General features: G+C 36.5%; 1 protein-coding gene across 1 annotated transcript in view; it reads left to right on the top strand.

Moving 5' to 3' along the window:
- Prtg (protogenin) overlaps positions 1-19,524 on the top strand; it is a gene marked incomplete at its 5' end in the record, with an annotated part of 124,444 nt that overhangs the window by 87,502 nt on the left and 17,418 nt on the right. Inside the window, 4 exons of the mRNA XM_015480086.2 lie at positions 12,381-12,476; positions 13,060-13,246; positions 14,108-14,235; positions 15,449-15,619. Of these exons, the coding sequence (XP_015335572.1) occupies positions 12,381-12,476; positions 13,060-13,246; positions 14,108-14,235; positions 15,449-15,619 (582 nt within the window). The remainder of the gene's footprint in view (positions 1-12,380; positions 12,477-13,059; positions 13,247-14,107; positions 14,236-15,448; positions 15,620-19,524) is intronic.

The following is a 19,524-nucleotide window of genomic DNA, read 5'->3' on the forward strand; positions in this document are numbered from 1 at the left end:
TAGTGGAGGAAACAATTAAAATAATTTTTTGAACTTCCACCTTTCTCCATCTGCGTGGCCAAGTGTGATGATGTTTAGTGTTTTCCCCTCTCGAGTAGTTACATTCCCAGCCTTTTCAGAAAATGACCTTTTGACTCAGAAATAAAATCATGGCAGATGGGCCTTAATTCCAATCCCACAATACTACAGAAACTACATTTTAAAGCCTCTGAACTTCCAGAAGGAAGAAGGCACCCTTTAAAAAAGAATCATTTTTTTTCATGCACATCTCCATTCTGAGAAATTGCTGTTACTGTTTTTATCACAGTATTCTCTGCCTTATGTTGATTCAGTTGCACACTTGTACGGCCCTGATTCTCTGTTCCCATGCTGGGTACATTTTATAAATTTGTATTCCTGTGTGATTTGTTGGAAGACAATGAAAAAGAAATCTGCATTTGTATCTGATATAAAAAGTTCTGTATATTTCTAGGAGTCTTACAAGAAGCTTACAAGAAGTCTAAAAGCATGTTAATGTTGTTCTCTTCTTGTCCTTAGTATTAAGCAAGTGATCAACACAAACATTCATGTACATAGACAAAGAAAATTATACAGGTAGGTAAAACTGGCCACAAAGAAAATTGGGCACTTCTGGAATTAGGAGAGCTTCTGAAACCATAGTATTCCTCTTCAACAAGCATTATAACAAATCCACATTCAGAAAAAAGCATATATTTAAGGTTTATTTCCTTTCATAAAAATACCCTAACGTCATATTTAACCTATATAATATCCTTGCCAAAATGTTTATCTGGAATTTGATAATGAGGAAGCAAAGTCTAGATTGTGAGATATTTTGCAAAATAACTAGACTGGAGGCTTCAAAAATGCCATCCTCAAGGAACACAGAAAAGGAGCAAGACAGTCCTAGATAAAGGAGACATAATGTAGAGTATCGATCCTTAGTTCAGTTCTCAGTAGGAAAAGACAGTTATAAAGAACATAACTGGGACAGTTTTGGAAGTATAGATACAAATATATAAAATTGTGTCATTGTTAAATTTATTGGTTGTAATAATGTGTAGGAGCAATCTCTTGTGGTTAAGAAATTTGTCCAAGTATTTAGGTAGGATGTGAAGTATGTGATGGTTCAACAAAAGAGACAGTGCACAAGAGTACCAGACAAAACGGACACATCAAAATGTGCACAAAGCAACTCAAAGCAATTTTAAAAGAATAAAAACTCCTTTTATTGTGTTTTTAATCTTTAATCTTTACCTCCAAGTTAGAGAATGGATTTATAATGACCATGCACATGGTTAAAACAAAAAGCACTTTTAAAGTAACTATTTATATAACAATATAGGAACGTGGAGATATTTTTAAGTTCTATCAATTGGTATCTACTGTCATATAAATTTATCTATTAGGAAACAATGGCACAGAAAATCAGTTTCTCATTCGCATTGTCCCATGGTCCTTCCAACTTAAAGGCCACTTTGAGGAACTAAAAAACAGCTGGGTGGATAAGACAGAAACACTCTGAATTGAAATTATTAACTAAATATCTCTTATCCATGAAATGTTTATAAACTGATGTTTATAATAATATATTTCTGATTGAATATAACAAACTTAGATCTGTGGAATATCATCAGAACATCCTTTTGGTTTAATATGCTATTTGCCCAAATTTTTTGAAATTTTCTACCGTGTATTGAAACCATTTTAGGATATATTGGATACATTCCAGTACTCCAGAAGTCTTAAGTGTTTTTTAAAACTTGAAAGATTTAAGGTTTGTATAGAATTTGAGTAGACTTTTTATAGCCAATTAACATGTTAATGAACTGCACCTGCTTATATCAAAGAACTTGCCCTTATCTGCTAGCAATTACAATTGATTTCAGAATGATGCATTCAGCAATGTTTAAATAAGTTGTACAGTAGTATAGTACTTCTTGTGGGTTTAAAGGAGGTGCAAATAAACAATCATGACTTTATCCCTATGATTGATGAAGCTGTTTCTCCAGCTTGCATTTCCCACTTGAGAAGAGATTTAAGAGTGATTTTACTCTTCAAGCTGTCTACCTGCACCTTTCCCATCCTGCTTTTAACTGCCGAGGATTGAGATCTGGAGGGATGGTTATCCAGCTGCAGATGTTTTTGCAATGAAACTGTGTACCTCTAACCAAGTTGCTGTGGTTTGGGAGATGATAGATGGTATTTTCATGCTGCCTCACAAAAGGGTCAAAATGGCACGGCGAGCCCATGACAGTGAAACGGAGAAATGTTAGTCCTGGAAGGAAATTTATTTCATAGCTTCAGGGGAAATTTGGCTGTCATGAATAGGCTCTCTCTGTCAGTCTGTAAAAATATTGTTTGTAAGGCATTGATGTATGTGAGACAGACTGTGTGTGCATGTTGGCAGAGCAGCTACTTAAACAAATGCTAGGCAAGTATGGTGCGTGAGCCACTTGACTATTCCACTGTGGGTACTTTTAGGGTAAGCATTGCTCTGACAGAAATATCAACATAATCAAAGGAATTTATCTCATTTTCTATGTAACAATTTCAAATAAACTTGGTTTGAAAATTTGAAACCCTCCTAATTGTCATAGGAGACTATATATTCTACCTACTGCATTTTTTTTAAATTAGAAATTCTTACTTGTGATCAGCAGTCACTCTTTTTATTCATTTTTAAATTAATCAGGAATGTCTTATGTGGACAAGTAACCATTTCTTATTAGTATGGTTCATATATACCTCATAAACTTTGGGACAGTTAAACCACTGCTTTTCTTTTTCTCTTTTCCACACAAAGGAAATACCAACCCTTAGCTCATTTCCATAGATTGATGATACGGTGGTAGAGACTCATCTTAAAAAATTGGACCAATGAAGTACTTTTCTTCTACAGGATTCACAAAGGGAAAGGCCTCTCATTAGAGAAGAACACAGAAGATAAAAAACCCTGTGGACTGGGGAGGAGACTGCAATATCACTTTCAGATTAGTTTTTCAGTGTGTGGATGTAAATCAGATTCATTTAATAGCAATGTTCAAGTAGAAATCTTGGACTCTAAATTTTTCTCTTTTTTTAAATATTCTTTAGTTGCAGTTGGACACAATACCTTTATTTATTTATTTTTATGTGGTGCTGAGGATCGAACCCAGGGCCTCACACGTGCTAGGCAAGCACTCTTACCCTGAGCCACAACCCCAGTCCCTCTAAATTTTTCTTAACCAGACAGCATGAAGTAATACATTTGTCAAAAACAATAAATATTTTTAAAAAGAAGTCTTGAAAGCCCGATAGATGTGTAAAAGTGAGATTACAAGATCAAAAAATAAATATCAAAATACCAGTGAATACAATATAATTGTGAAAGCCTTATGCCTCTGGATTTCACAAAACAATCCCAGTCATTTTATGATGGTTTTAAAAAGAGAGACTATTAATAGGATATACTTATTTTGATAGAAAACTGATTCTTAAAAGTCACATACAAAAAAAACCTTCTTCTAAATTATCATAGACTCAGTAGGAGAGGGGATGTTTTTGCCTGGTGCCTGAGGTATTATTTATCTTGAGGCCCTCCAGGAGGGTGGAGAGGGACTGAGTCATTACAGGTTCAGACAATACCATCAGCTTCCGTGAGAGCTCTGTACAGTGCACACAGGGAAGGCTGGAGCATGGTGAGTTGCCCCCTCCATCTGCCCTTCTGTTTGTTTTACACTCAAGTAAATATTCTGCATTATCACAGAACCGATTGATAACACTTTGGCATAGTCATCATTAAACAAATCTCCTGTAAATTTAGAATGCAGATGGAGTGAAAAATGTTTTAACAATCTTTACAGAAATTCAATTTGTAAACAAAAAAGAATGAATTTTTAACCTAGGCTTAAAATAAAATTTATGTTCTTTTAGCTAAAAAATCTGTCTTTAATTCAGCATGCTGCATATTCATTTACGACATCATTTTAACCGTCATGAATTAACTAATTAACTTTTTCCATGAAGCTGGATGATAAAAGACAAGAATTGGGTTTCCTCTGAAAAGAGACCTGTTCCCCTCATCTTGGTGTGATAGAGAGTGGAGAAATGCTGTAGTCTTTGGAAAACTTGAAGGCAAATCACACTGCTAACTGTGATTTGTGTTTTTGTTACTGTGTTTGAACATAGCATTTTAGAGCATAGCATTTCACTCTGCTTTCCCACCCATCCCCCTTAGCATTTTTCCTGCTCCTCTGCTGCTGGACCAGACTTGGGCTGGCCCCAGATTCTGTGTCAGAGGCCATGACCCAGGTGTCACAGCAGTCCGTACTGCTGGCCTCTTCTCTGAATAATTATATGGGGTATTGTGTTGAAGGGACAGGCGTGGGGGCAGTGCCGTCACCCTGGCTAGCCAGGCCAAGAAGCTCTCTAGTCTGACTGCAAGGGAACAATGGGCCTGAAAAGGCTTGCACAAAACCTTGCAAGACAAAAGACTAAATTAAAAATGGGCATTCAGCTGTGGTTCATCCTGCAGAATGTCACCTAACCTATTCTGATTATTTCCTATTTGAACAGCTTCAGTATGTGCTGATCTTTTATCAGCAGATTTTCAGATTGCTATTTACCTTCATAGGTATATCCCTGTATAGAGACATTGTATCACTTGGACTATTTTTGGTGGTTTGAAGCTGCCTTAATAATGACACTTCACCAATTAATTTAACCAAAGCTTTTCTGTTGCATTATTGTAAGTAAATAATTTAAAGCAATACATAGTGATTTGAAATTTGGGCACTTTCTTACTCTTACTTTATTATCCGTTCTCTCAACAATTTCATTTAGTCAGTTTCCTGTGTGTATGTAATGAAATCCACAACACCTCACCTGGCCCCCAAAGCTCCCTGTGATTTGTTCCCAGCTTGGATTTTCCGTGTGGCCCTCACTCATGGACCCAGCAGCAAATCTGAACTCTTCCCTGTCATTTCTCTATGTTCCTGTCTCTGAGCCATTGCTTGTCTTCTTCCTTGTCTTAGATATCTTCTTCCTCAGGCTTCCTACAGGGTCAAAATCTTGAATGCCACTTCTTCAAGCCCTTCCCACTCCAAATTAGTATTAATCATTCCTTTTTGTGAATACTTTTAGAGTTTTAACAAATCTCTTTGCAGCAGTTATTCCTATCTTGAAGCATTATGCTTATTTTTACTCTTGTCTTGGCTCCCTAATATGCTGTTTATCTAAACAAAATTTCAGACCAACTGTTAATATGTCAACTTTCTAATCTAACAGACAAGGAGACTTAAGTTCCAGGATACTGAGTGACTTTTTATAGCCACACAGCTAGTTAATCCAAGATTAAAATCTAAATCCCCAAGCCAGGTCTCTTTCCTACATTTATTTATTTAGCACTAAATAAGCACTTACCATGAACCAGGTGTTTTTCTAAATATTTTACATTTAATTCTTATTTTTCAAATGAGGAAACATGATTCAAATTCAGATAGTCCTATTCTACTGTGCTGTTCTACATGAGAAGGCACCAGGGCTAGATATTTAGGAACCTGATAGTAGGTATTTTACATTGTTATTACATGTTGAGCAGCCCTTATCCAAAATGCTTGGGACCAGAGTGTTTCAGATTTTGGAATTTGGGTTTAAGGATGCTGGACCTGTGTTGATATTTTATCAGTATATTATTATCGCTGACGATGATACTATCATACCTAGGCATTTATTAAACACTTTATATGAGTAAATTGTGTTCTCCTTCCAACATTTCATGAGGTAGATGCCAGTGTTAACATGCCCATTTTATAGGTTATTTCTAGAACCAAGGCACAGAAAGAAAGTAAGTTTGCTGTATTATACAGTTATGAACATACTTGAATTGGAATCCAGTCAAGTCTGGGTTTAACATCTCAGCCCTTCACCACTGTTCTATGTATGCTGTCTCTTAGCTTCTTAGTAATGTTGAGTCATTAGGAAAGGACAGGTGCAGAAACAATGCCCACCTTATGGTTTTTTGAAGTTCATATGAAATATTTATATGTATGACACAGATCCAAGACAGCCTTTCTTCCTTCTTACCACTTTGCAATTCATCAAGCCTTTCATTAGGTGAAACTTAAGCAACAGCTTTATTCCGTGCATACCTGTTTTGTTTTGATCATTGATCAATTTCAGCTGGTATCTGAATATCTCCCTTCGTAATAGCATAGTGTGGCCATCACTCTCTTTAGACATACAGATGCCATCTCGTGGTAGAGAAGAGAAATGCAAGTTTTTCAAATAAAATAACTGGAAGAAGGTATGGGGTTTGTTGTGTGGTCTTCAAGAATACTTTGCAATGAAAAGGCTATATTAAAGCGGTAATGCGCTCGCCTGGCATGCATGGGGCGCTGGGTTCGATCCTCAGCACCACATAAAAATAAAATAAAGATGTTGTGTCCACCGAAAACTGAAAAATAAATATTTTTAAAAAGGCTACATTATACCAGTAGTTTTAGTAAGTAACTAAAAAGCTGTACATATACAGCTGGTGCACTGTTATTGTTAATTTTCACGTAGTAAGAATGGAACTAGGCAGATTTTGATTAATACAGCTTTTAAAAATCTTGGCATTTACTGAGAATCTCATTTAATTGGCCTTCATTTTTCTTGTTCTGAGTTATAGTTACTAAGAGCAATAAACACCTGGTTGTAAAAATGGGATATAATTAACAGATTGGATTAGTTTTGTGTCCATCTGCTTACTGTTTTTAATACTAGCCCTCAAACTCTTCCATATTTCACTTTTATGAAACAATTTACTGTTCTTCCATTAGGGAAGAAATTCATTAAGTTGTTTTCCAAAGCATTTGTCATCATCAGGGCTTTTTCTTTGTTAGCAGATGGAAGATTATTAGATGAATATGGAAGATGTGGGTGAAGGTGGATTTGCCACATGTAACATGTTTGCCAAAACATGAATCAAACATTCTTAGTGGCCATAACACAAAACATAGTAGCCCTTTCAATTGCTTATGTAAGTTAGACACATATTGGGAACCTTTACTTGCCGTATGCATCGTGAAATATTAGTGAGGATAGAATAGAACTCAGCTTCAGTCTTTGCTAATTGCTAATTTGCTGATATTCTGGACTCTAGACTTACTTGGTGTGAATGAATATGTTTAATATCCACAAGACTTAGCAAAATGATTCTCAGATTTGTTAAGTGCATATTTTTGGTGCTGTTTTTTTTTTTTTTTCTGTTCTTCCAGGCAACTTTACTCATGTAATAATAGTTTTGTCTGTTTACTATTTGCAGGAACTGCACAGACTATTTAATAGGCATGATTTCATGTAATTCTCTTGAAAATCTCTATAAGGGAAGTCCTATTATATCTCGGTCTTCTAGATAAAAATAAATGAAATTTAGAGGAGTAAGGAATTTGCTCATAATGAATAATACATGTGGAATATTCATTTATCAATCTGTCTCCTTCAGTAGATGGAAATCCAAAGCAGAAGTTGTGTCCTAATCCATGGGTCTTCCATGCAATACAAGACTTTCAATAGACACTTGATCAATGTTGATTTGATACCTGTGAACTCTTTCTCAATCAGTCAGACTCCTGAATCTGCTGTTGCTTTCCATGACTAATGCTTCAAGTTGGAAGAGCTGGTTGGTGGTGAGAAGGAATCAGAAGGAAGGAAAGTAGGGCAAGCTGGAGCCAGTGGAGAAGATGGAGGATAGAGCCAGAGACAATTGCTGGGAAAGACACCTTCAGGCCAAAAGTTAACTCCCTAATAAAGAAGAGACAAGTCCATTAAACTAGCATCCACAATCACTTTTATGTAAGCCAACACTTCAGAGCTGGACTGGTATGAATCAAAACATTTAGGATCAAATGTGTGTTTTCTTTAAGCAAGTTTAAGCAGTAAGAATTGGTTTTTATGTGTTGAATTTTTAAGGACCAACTCTGGGACCTACCCTGCCCGACCCGTCTTTCTCCCCCTTCCTTCACTGGGTTTTGAGGAAGCCTGCACTGTTCTTTGTGGCTGCTTTCCTTACTCTGCTGTTTTTCTCCAAGCCACATAGCCTAAGTCTGCTGAGTCTCACATAACCAAGCCCCACCTACATAGCAGTGCTTAACTCAAGAAGGGCTATCGCAGGCCTTCGGAACTGGTTCTCTGCAGTATTTCATGGTGTTGATCCTGGTCTCTGCTTTGTCTTTTATGTGCAGAGAATCTTTGCAGAACTGTAAGATTTTAGGTCTTGTGCTACTTATGCTGAGGTTCATTCTTTGTGCATTTACTTACACATAATATGTGGGTTCTAAAAGTTTTTGTCTTTTACTCGGTATTCTTAATTCCTTTAATTCGTCTCTATTTTCTTTCTAAGCTGGCAACTCTCATTACTTGATAATGCTCATCATAACTTGAGCACCGTGGTCCCTGGTTCTTCTCTTAAATTTACAAATAGTATATGAAGTCAAATTTCTAACACATTGATAAACAAGAATGAGTCAGGTTGTTGCAAGGTCTCTGGATTGACAAACTAAAATAATATAGTAGTTAGAATCAGGTTATTTAAAGCTGAAGAGGACGATGTGGCTACTTAGGCAGATCCACGTGGTCCAAAACTCAGTTTTGCCTTTAACCTCTCATTTTGATTTTTTTTAAATGAGATTCTTTGTATGGCATAATGAGTAGCTCACACATGAACAAATGTGAATGGGTTTTCCTTCTCCTTTATTTTTTCTATGTGGTATGTCCTGTTTTCTATACTTATTCTGTTTTTGTTTGGGCAAAAAGGATCTTGTACTTTAATGTAGTTGATTTTCCTATTTTGTGGTTTGTCTGTTCCTGACCTTAGGTAAACCAGCATGGGAAAGAGCCTGGCCCTAGAGACTCCAGGATACCTGGATGGTTTCCACTGGCCTCAGAAGTGCTGCTCTGCTTGCATGGGGCTTTTATGAGTCTGCCCTCAGTGGGCAGCAGGCAGGTCCCAGGGCATTAAAAGAGCAACTCTGTTCTTTCATCTTTCAGACACATAAATTGCATCTGTCTGATCAACAAAAAATGTTTATTACTTTTTAAAATTTAGTGTATGGAGTTTATATCTTAAAGAGGATAAAGGGAAAGCTGAAGACACGATTTTAAGGACTAGTAAAAACTAACCATTTCATGAGTTAGACATCATTACCCTAAGTACATGTATGAAGATACGAATGGTGTGAAAATATTTTGTGTACAATCAGTGACTTGAAAATTTGTACTCTATATCTGTCATATTAAATGAACAGCATTCTGCCATCATGTATAACAAATTAGAATAAATAAATAATTTAATAAAGAAAACAAAACGTGACCATTCCAGAGAAGTATTCATGCAGTGTTGACTAAGATTCCCCAGTAAATAGGGGGGTTGCATTGAAAAATGATTGATTTCTCCACCCATACTCACACTCTATCACAATCAGCTATCCATCTTTGGCTCTCTAAAGAGAACGTGAGCTGCTTTGAGGGAGAATCTGCTTTTGTTTCCTTGGCTATATCTGATGCATACCTGGCAGGGTACTTTACATGAGAGTGCTTCCCTAAAGAGAGGGTAGAGAAATGTTTTTCAAAGTTGCACTATGAATAAAGAACTATGATGCAAAAAGCTAATTGAATTCTATTTGTGCCAATTCAGAGGGAGTATATGTAATATTGAACCCAGAATCCAGTTGACTGGAAGGTACAGCAAAATGTAAGGAGTATAGAAAAAATAAATTAGATCCAAATTATACAGCTATCAATCTAAACCAAAACCTTTTGAAGTTTAAAATTTTAGTGCTTACTTAGAAACAGTTTCAGTCATGAAATCCAAATGTGAACATGTTTGCTGATAATTATAAGCTGTTCAAACATCTGTTTTGAAATTTGTTATAAGGAGACAAACTCACTTGTGATAGACATGTGTTTGTGTAAACTTAGAAGCCCTGTACTCTGTCATAGAAATACCCACAAGTTCTTGGCTCAGCTTTCATGACCTTTGATGACATTCCCCTTAACACCCATGTGTCACCAGCTGGCCAGGTTGGCAACTAAAAATCCACACAAACACAGAAATACCTTTTTTGGGGTTAGGGATGGCTCTGAGACCCCAGGTGTCAGCTTCCACACTGGAAGGCAAGGGAGCAAGGGAGGCAAGAGGCAAAAGAGAGAGCACACCTGAAATTCCCCCTGTTTACTGGGGAAAAGCCATTCATAGACTATTCCACCCAAATAAGGCAAGCGATCGAGTTTCGAAAGGTGGAGTCTTGCTTGGTGATGTCTTGTGGTCAGCAAGTTGATTGACATCTTGGAAAGCCACATCCACCTCAGGGGGTGTGCAGGATCACAAGTATAGCGAGAGAAAAGGAGAAAAGGCCCACATGCATCGCATAGCCCAAAAAGCGGGTAATGCCAGACCAGTCCCCTCATACCCTGAAATGTGCATGGCTCACACACAGCCCACAGATGGCTCATGACACCCATGTACCATAGTTTATAAAACAGGAATAACACACACTTTGAAGTTTTACTTTAAAGTTTTGTAAATGTCAAATAAGACATTGTATTCGAAAGATTTATTCTATGAGATAGTCAAATGTTATTAGTTTTCCTACCTTTCTATCTAGGAAATACTGAAACTTTCTAAGTTGTAGAAAATTTTCTTCTTGTGATGCTAACAAGTGGAAATGAGAATGTCATACTTTAGAACATTATTGTAAATATTATAATACATTTATAAGGTTTACAAAATTGAAAGTTTTATAAAACTTACATTTTACTTTTGAAGTTTTAAATGTTTGAATTTACTCTAGTATTTTTATTATTTAAGTTACACTGAACATATATTTATTAAGGTTGTTAATAAAATATTCAATTTGTGTTTGTCATTAAGAGACATATAATAGAAAAATACATTATTTCTGAGTAGTATTTAATTTTACCTTAAGTACTTTATAGTTAAATGTTATTACAATTAACTTTAAGCATATTTATATTGTTAACCTCTGACAACTTTAAAAAGTGTATCAGTTCAAAATTATAACCATTTATTTCCCCAAAGCCCTGAAAAAAATGGTTTTAAAATATATGGATCAGATTTTAGTGTTAGTGTTGCAGTAGTTAATAGGCACCAGTAGAGGGAGCGCTAACCCATCTTTCTTGAATTTATACTTGAAAATGTAATTTATTAAAATGTTATACTTAAGACAAATTTAAAACTTGAAGGACACCTAACTATAAGTTTTCAAAGGTACTAAAAGATGTCATTTGTAATTTACCTTAACACTGAGGGAGAAAACAATCTCACTTTGATTTCCGTGGTTTTAGGTATATAACTGTAAAAATACAAAACTTCTTCATAGTTATAACATAGTATGGAGTCTTAAATACAAAACTTCTTCATAGTTATAACATAGTATGGAGTCTTCATAATATGGCCTCTGTCGCGACCCCTCGCCGGCAAGGGAAAACACGACACAGGATTCTTCTTTCAGCAGTTTATTCAGGCCTTGAGTCATGTATCATCTTCTAGCGCCCGCGCCCGACACACCCAAGCACAGCTTAATAAAGCCCCCCGCATCCCAATCCCAAGCTGCCACGTGGATCTCTCTCATAGGGTGGTAAGGGATTGCGCGCCAACTCTCCATAAAAGGAGTTGTTTATCACAGGCCACAGTGGAAGCCGGCGCCATCTTCTAATGGCGGCCACGGTCTATAAGAATGGCTTACCACAGACCTCCTGTAATACTTTTAACTCAGGTCTTTTTAAAAAATATTTTTAGTTATTGATGGACCCTTTATTTTAGTTATTTAAATGTGGTGCTGAAGAATCAAACCCAGTGCCTCATACATGCTAGGCAAACGCTCTTCCACTGAGCTACAACCCCAGCCCAACTCAGGTCTTTTAAAATTAAGAATCTAGGGCTGGGGATGTGGCTCAAGCGGTAGCGTGCTCGCCTGGCATGTGTGCAGCCCAGGTTTGATCCTCAGTACCACATACAAACAAAGATGTTGTGTCCGCCGAAAACTAAAAAATAAATATTAAAATTCTCTCTCTCTCTCTCTCTCTCTCTCTTTAAAAAAATAAAATTAAGAATCTAGTCATTTGAGGAGGAGGATGGAGGGGAGGAGTGGATGTGATAGAGATCATTGGAAATTAGGTGAAGTACTGTAAAGTTCGAAGTTTTGGGTCACAGTAGCAGTGCCATACCAAGTGGATCCCTAAGTCATGCCATGTAGGGAGAAGAAGAAAAATTTTATTTTCCTTAAACCGTCCATGCATTAAGAGGGTTTTAAAATTAAAATCTAGAAAGGCTCTTGCTCATACTTGCTCATATCCAGAGGGCTGGTCCTCACAGTTACATTTTGATTTCTCTGTAGACCCCAGAAGAAAATACCATGTGAGACTGCTGGCTTACAACAACATAGAAGATGGCTACCAGGCTGACCAGACCGTCAGCACACCTGGATGCGTGTGTACGTGAGAGGTGTGGTGATTAATCACCCACCCTGTTCTTCTCCTTGAAATTTTAGTCTCATTACTACTTGGAATCTTTGGTGGTTAACTTTTATATACTTCATGCTGCGTAGCACAGTATCTTGAGCCAAGTAGGTGCTCAGTAAATATTTAAGTAAGATTTTAAAATTATATGTACTTATGTTAATTTTGCAAGGAAAAAAATGTTAGAAATTAACTGGGAAAAATAACCACTGAAAACCTACACACTGAATTTTCTTTTGTCTGCTTTCAGCTTGAAGCTAATGGTTTCTCTCCAACTGTTATTCTGTTTAATTGCTACTAAAGAGGATGTTGTTTTTGCTTAATGTCTTTGGCTAGTAGCTCAACTTTGTTGTCCTGTCTATTCAGTATTGACAGTATTTGACTCCTTACCTAACTTAAAGTTAAGAGTTGTTTAGGTTTGGGAGAGGTAACTCCAGACCATGAGTTTCTGGTAGAAAAATGATCTACGATCAACTTACACAATTGAATATTCTGATTTTACCGCTTTCTACATTAAACCTTGTATCATGCAGTGAATTAATGTTATCTTTTCAATAGCTGTTCGAGATCGCATGGTCCCTCCTCCACCACCACCACACCATCTCTATGCGAAGGCTAACACCTCCTCTTCCATCTTCCTGCACTGGAGGAGGCCAGCGTTCACTACCGCGCAAATCATTAACTACACCATCCGCTGTAACCCTGTTGGCCTACAGAATGCTTCTTTGGTTCTGTATCTGCAAACGTACGTAGCTTCTGTTAATGGTGGTTATCTTTGCCTTTCTCCCCATTCATGCTTACTTTTTACTGTCTTGATCCCAGTTTGGGATTCAGCTGTGAGCATTTATCTTACTTCTAAAATGCTGGGAGTTTTGCCTCCCAATTTTTACCACATTCAGTTCTGAAAACTGCACTTTTTAAAGTTAATTTGCATGTGATTAAAAAAAAAACTTCTCAGCAACATGATTAGGCAAGAAGCTATTATTATTTTCAAGTAGCTAAACTCAGCATGTTTAGAGAAAAAAAAATACCATTTGCATATGGGCATCAAAAAAAATAAGGCTGTCATTCTGTTTTGTAGGTTAGAGTTACAAAAATGGTCATCATTGGGGGATGGGGGGGTGTCCTGGTGGTTGAACCCAGGGATACTTTTACCACTGAGCCACATCCCCAGTCCTTTTTATTTTTTATTTTAAAACAGGGTCTCACTAAGTTGCTGAGACTGACCTGTAACTTGCTATTCTCCTGCTTCTGCCTCCCAAGTTGCTGGGATTGCGGGCATGCAGCACCATGCCCAGTGTCATCATGATGCTTTGAAAGAATAATTGGGCTTCCAGTATTTCTGGGGAAGTCTCTTTGTATTGGGACATTTCTGTAGTTAATTTTCTGGTTTCTTCTCAGAGAGGCAACTTGTAGGATTATTTCTATAGAATAATACTAAATGTAGTATTTTTTAATACATTAGATTGCTCTTATAGTTCGAAAAAATGTTTTTAAAGAAAATGAGCTAGTGATGGTATGTTCTACCTGTTGGTTAGGAAAAACTGACAATCTTTTAGAAACAGTGGGCTTCTGGAATTAACAACTTCATTACTGTTTATTATAGATCAGAAACTCACATGTTGGTTCAAGGTCTAGAACCAAACACTAAATATGAATTTGCTGTTCGATTGCATGTGGATCAGCTTTCCAGTCCCTGGAGCCCTGTAGTCTATCATTCCACACTTCCAGAAGGTAAAGAAAACACTTTCATTCTGGGTTTTATCTTCAAAAATATTTTTAAAGGAATTTTTAGAAATATGTATATTATTTTGAGAAGGATACTATCCTAGTTGCCACTTACACACAAATAATTGAAAATGGAAGTCAGTGAATAATGATGTTTGCTAATGCTCCTAGGAACCCACAGTGGAACCTGTTTCTTTTTTTCTTTTTCTTTTTTTAGTTGTAGTTGGACACAATACCTTTATTTATTTATTTTTATGTGATGCTGAGGATCGAACCCGGTGCCTTGTTCATGCTAGGCAGGTGCTCTACCACTAAGCCACAACCCCAGCCCCTGGAGCTTGTTTCTATGAGCTTGATGCTATGCTCAGTGAATATATTTGATTGAGCGTGAGTTCTGAGGCTCATTTATGGCTCTAGCTGAGATATTTCATGTCTCTAAACCTGTGTTTCCGTTTCTCAAATGAGGGTGAAGAACTAGATGATCTAGGAGGAGTGTTCCTGCTCTATTTTAAGTATGTTGAAAGAGAGCAAGAAACATGTCAGTGAACACTGGGCTTTGTTGATATGGTTTTGGCATTATTCCATAGGAAATGTGGACCCCAAAACAGCTCTTCAAATGTTTAGCTCATATTGAAGATTGAGTCAACTAAGATTCCAAGGTCTTACTACTTTTCACCATTATAAATTATTAGACTTTAGTCTACCCTGTTAAACTCACGGATTTACAACATGTTGGGGAAATAAATGTTTTGGTCTCAGAAGCATGTTCTTCTGAGTTCTAGATCCCGTTAAGTCATGGTTCTATATATTGTTAGTAGGAACCACAATTCATGTTCAGTAACTGATGGAGTGGCACTTACTATGTGATAGAACTGTAAACCTTCCTAGTTAGCAATTTAGCAAAAACATTTCAAGTGTCTTAAAAATATAATCCCTTTGACTTAATAAGTTCCAATCTAGGATGCTATTATCTCTTTTATGCTTTTTTATCCTTTAAACATAAAAATTAAATTAGCTTTCAGGAAAAGGAGGGGGGAAAAGTTCTTTACCATTATCACCATTACCTTTAATGATCTTTAGAAACTATAATTTTTAGATTTTAAAAAAAAATAGTTTCTAGTTTTTCCAACTATTTTCCAAGCTTACCAGTCTATCAGCCAGGCATTTGAGTGTTTATGAACCATTTTATCCTACTGATATGTTTTACATGTGTACACAGCACCAGCAGGCCCACCAGTTGGAGTTAAAGTGACATTAATAGAAGATGACACTGCCCTGGTTTCCTGGAAACCCCCTGATGGCCCGGAGACAGTTGTGACACGCTATACTATCTTGTATGCCTCCAGGAAGGCCTGGATTGCAGGAGAGTGGCAGGTTCTACACCGAGAAGGTAAATATAGTCATAAATTATTTATTTCCTTTTTTATTTTACAGTTCTAGGGTTGAACCCAGGGCCTCATATATGCCAGACAAGAGCTCTACTACTGAGATGTATCCCCCATTCCTTTTTTTCCTTTTTATTTTGAGACAGGGTCTCACTAAGTTGCCAAGGCTGGCTTCAAACTTCTCATAATCATGAATTATTAAGGAGGATGAAAAGTAAGGTTATTAGTGATATAAGAAAAGAAAGGGAAAGAGGGATCCAGAGTTTTGTTTTGAATTTATATTTTTATGTGTGAATTAACAAATTATTAAAGATTTTGGTTTGGGCTGGGGATATGGCTCAAGCGGTAGTGCGTTCGCCTGGCATGCGTGCGGCCCAGGTTTGATCCTCAGCACCACATACAAACAAAGATGTTGTGTCTGCCGAAAAACTGAAAAATAAATATTAAAATTAAAAAAAAAAAGATTTTGGTTTTATTTATTGGGAAGCCTTTGACTTGTTTCAGAATGATCATTTTTACAATAGAAGAGATTTGGCTGGGGAGGAGTGGGGTTAGAGGAATGCAAAATACTCCTAGTGGGGAGGTGACTATTTTTTTTTTTTTTTATAGTTTGGGAAAGGGATGTTAAACCTGGACTAGGACAAGAGGATAGAGGTAGAAAAGAAAGGATGGCTGAAAGAAACTAAGGAGGTAAAATGGACAGGACTTAATAGCTTGGATGGGAGGAAGAGAGAACTAAGGGAGGGAGAATTACTATCGGTAATTAGGATGTTTCTGGTGGTGCTGCATCTTGCTCTGGAGTAGGCAGTCCTGGAAGAAGACCTGGTTTAAGGGAAAGACATTTGTACTCCTACAAAAATGGTACACATGCAAATAAATTGACCCAAATGAATGTTAGGGTCCACTTAAGTAGAGGGAAAATATGATTAGGACTTAATGACAGTGTATTTAGTACTTTTAAACATTATTTTTATTTGAGAAAAATTAAATTCCCAAACTCTGTATTCTTTTTTAAAGGGGGATTGAACTCAAGGTCACTGAGCCACATCCCCAGCCCTATTTTGTATTTTATTTAGAGATGAGGTCTCACTGAGCTGCTTAACGCCTCACTAAGCCTCACTTTACATTTGTTCATCACTATTGCTGCCTCACAAACCACTCTAAAACTTAACTATTATATTTTCTTATAATTCCTTCAGTCAGCAGTTTCGACTAGAATCAGCTGGGCAGAGGTCTCACTGAGCTGCTTAACGCCTCACTAAATTGCTGAGGCTGACTTTGAACTCTTGATCTTTCTGCCTCAGCCTCCCAAGCTGCTGGGATACAGGCATGTGCCACCGCACAATTTTTATGTGGTGCTGAGGATTGAACCCAGTGCCTCAAGCATACTAGGCAAGTGCTCTACCACTGAGCCACAGCCCCCTGGCTCCTTTTTAAAATCTTTAAGCTTTCATTTGGACAAGTTCCATATGCAGGTTTTTAGATGGATCATCATATAAACAATAAAACTTCATTATTTTGGCACTTCCTTAATTCAGACGTGCTGAGGAAAGAATTGCCAAGCACTTAAAAGCTTAAGAAGGATTTAAAAAGGGCTGGGGTTGTAGCTTAGGGGTAGAGCGCTTGCCTAGCACGAGTGAGGTGCTGGGTTCAATCCTCAGCACCACATAAAAATAAACAAATCAAACATGCTCAACTATAACTAAAAAGAATATTATTTAAAAAAGGAATTTTGTTGGCCATCCACATATTGTAAACATAATACAATGTTGGACATTTCAACACAAAGTTTACCATTGAAGGGGAATATTTTCCTAAATAAGAAGGTGAACTTTAAAAACATTTGTTTGCATGTAATTGTAAAGCAAGTGAATGTTAACTTTAGCTGGAGTTTCGATAATTGTATATCCATAGTTTTCAATATCAGAAGGCTCACTAAGTCCTGGTTTCCTGATTACTGAAGAGACTTGAAAGTAGTAAGTATTTGATAGCTATTAACTTTACATTTGTTCATCACTATTGCTGCCTCACAAACCACTCTAAAACTTAACTATTTTATTTTCTAATAATTCCTTCAGTCAGCAGTTTCGACTAGAATCAGCTGGGCAGTTCTGTTGGCCTCTCAAGAGAATGCAGCCATCTCAGTTTGGATAGGGTGTGAGAATCTCAAAACAGTAAGGGAGGGTTTCAAAATCAGAACGAGAGGGAGAAAGCCCCAGGATCAAACCTTTATGAACCTCTACTTGCATCACAGTCACGGATATCCCACTGGACAGAGCAACTCACATGGCCAAGCCCAAAGTTTTTGTGGATGGGGCATCCAAAAGGAATGAGCAGATGGAGGCATGATTCATTGGGCAAATTCACTAAAATGCCTCAGCCTATCATTTTCCAAAAATGTTTAATTCAGTTTCAGTTTTTCAGTTCCAAAATGGCTTATTGATGCAATACTTAACCAAATGACAAACCTGACTTAATGAGGAAGAGTCTTTAATAAGAATTTTGATCATGGGCTGGGGATGTGGCTCAAGTGGTAGCTCGCTCGCGTGGCATGCGTGCAGCCTGGGTTCGATCCTCAGCATCACATACAAACAAAGATGTTGTGTCGGCCGAAAACTAAAAACTAAATATTAAAATTCTCTCTCTCTCAAAAAAAAGGAATTTTGATCACATGAACAAATATCTTTTAGTTCTTTGTACCTGCCAAAAAAGAAACAATATTTGTTCTCTTTTCAAGTTCATTCATTTTTAAGTTTGAAAAATCAAAAAATAACATTTTTTACTTTATTGATGTCTCCATAGCAAAATGGATTGTAATAGCAGGTTTTTACAGCTATGTAAACTTTTCTAACTATAATCAGGCACAAGAAAGAATAATCTCACATGCTGCTTGATGCAATCTTAAGAAACAGTCTCAGTGAAAAGCTTTTATCGTTTGTTGAATGCAGAAAACCCTTTTCATAGCTAATGCCAGTGATTCATAAAGAACAAATAAACAGCATAAGTAAAAAACAGTTGTACTTATTTGAGAGAAAAATATAAAGGAATTGACTCATATTTAATGAAAAAAATACAACATGATATTTGAAGAAAAAATAAATGTAAAATTGTCTTTTCTAAACATTGGAACTTTTAGAAAGGCAAAAATATAGAAAACATTGGAGGAAAAGAAGAATGTATTTTTCTACTACATATATAATAATATATATTAGCTTTATATATATTTATATACTTAATTTGCATATTTAATACCAAATGGAATAAGACTTTTTCATGAATCAAAAGTATTTCTGGTGAGTACATGGTATTTGTGGCTAAAAATGGTACAAGGAAGCATGGTGGAGCAAAAAAGTGGTACCATGTCATACTTGCATGTAATTTAAAGTGGATCAGAAATTATAGCCTTTACCTTCCTGGTATGTTATAAATCAGCACAAACTACTCAATTAGTTTTAAATCTAAAAGACATTGGAAGAAAATTATGCCCTGTCTCAGCAATTCCTTAACTTTGTTCTTTATGTTTTTCCTGAGATTATAAAGATGCTCCTCCTTCAGAAAAATTTTTTCCATGATTGTAAATAAGTTTGAGAATCACCATGTTCTCCTATTAGAGGTTCACATTGGAAATTTGAAATTCTATAATAAAGGATTCCATTTAATTCAGTGTTTGCCAAAAGAATTTGACTACTCATAGTAGGAACATATTCATTTATTAAACAAAGTTTTATTGAGTAATTACCATGTGCCAGGCTCTGTTCTAGGAACTTGCTATACCACCACAGTGAAAACAAAACAAAACAAACAAAATCCCTGCCCCCCAAATGGAGCTTGTATCCCAGGTAACAAACATTTTTACAAATGTCTACATTTTCAGGTAGTGTCATAAATGATATAAAGAAAGATGAAATGG

Source organism: Marmota marmota, unplaced genomic scaffold, assembly GCF_001458135.2.
Source record: "Marmota marmota marmota unplaced genomic scaffold, marMar, whole genome shotgun sequence".
Lineage (NCBI taxonomy): Eukaryota > Metazoa > Chordata > Mammalia > Rodentia > Sciuridae > Marmota > Marmota marmota.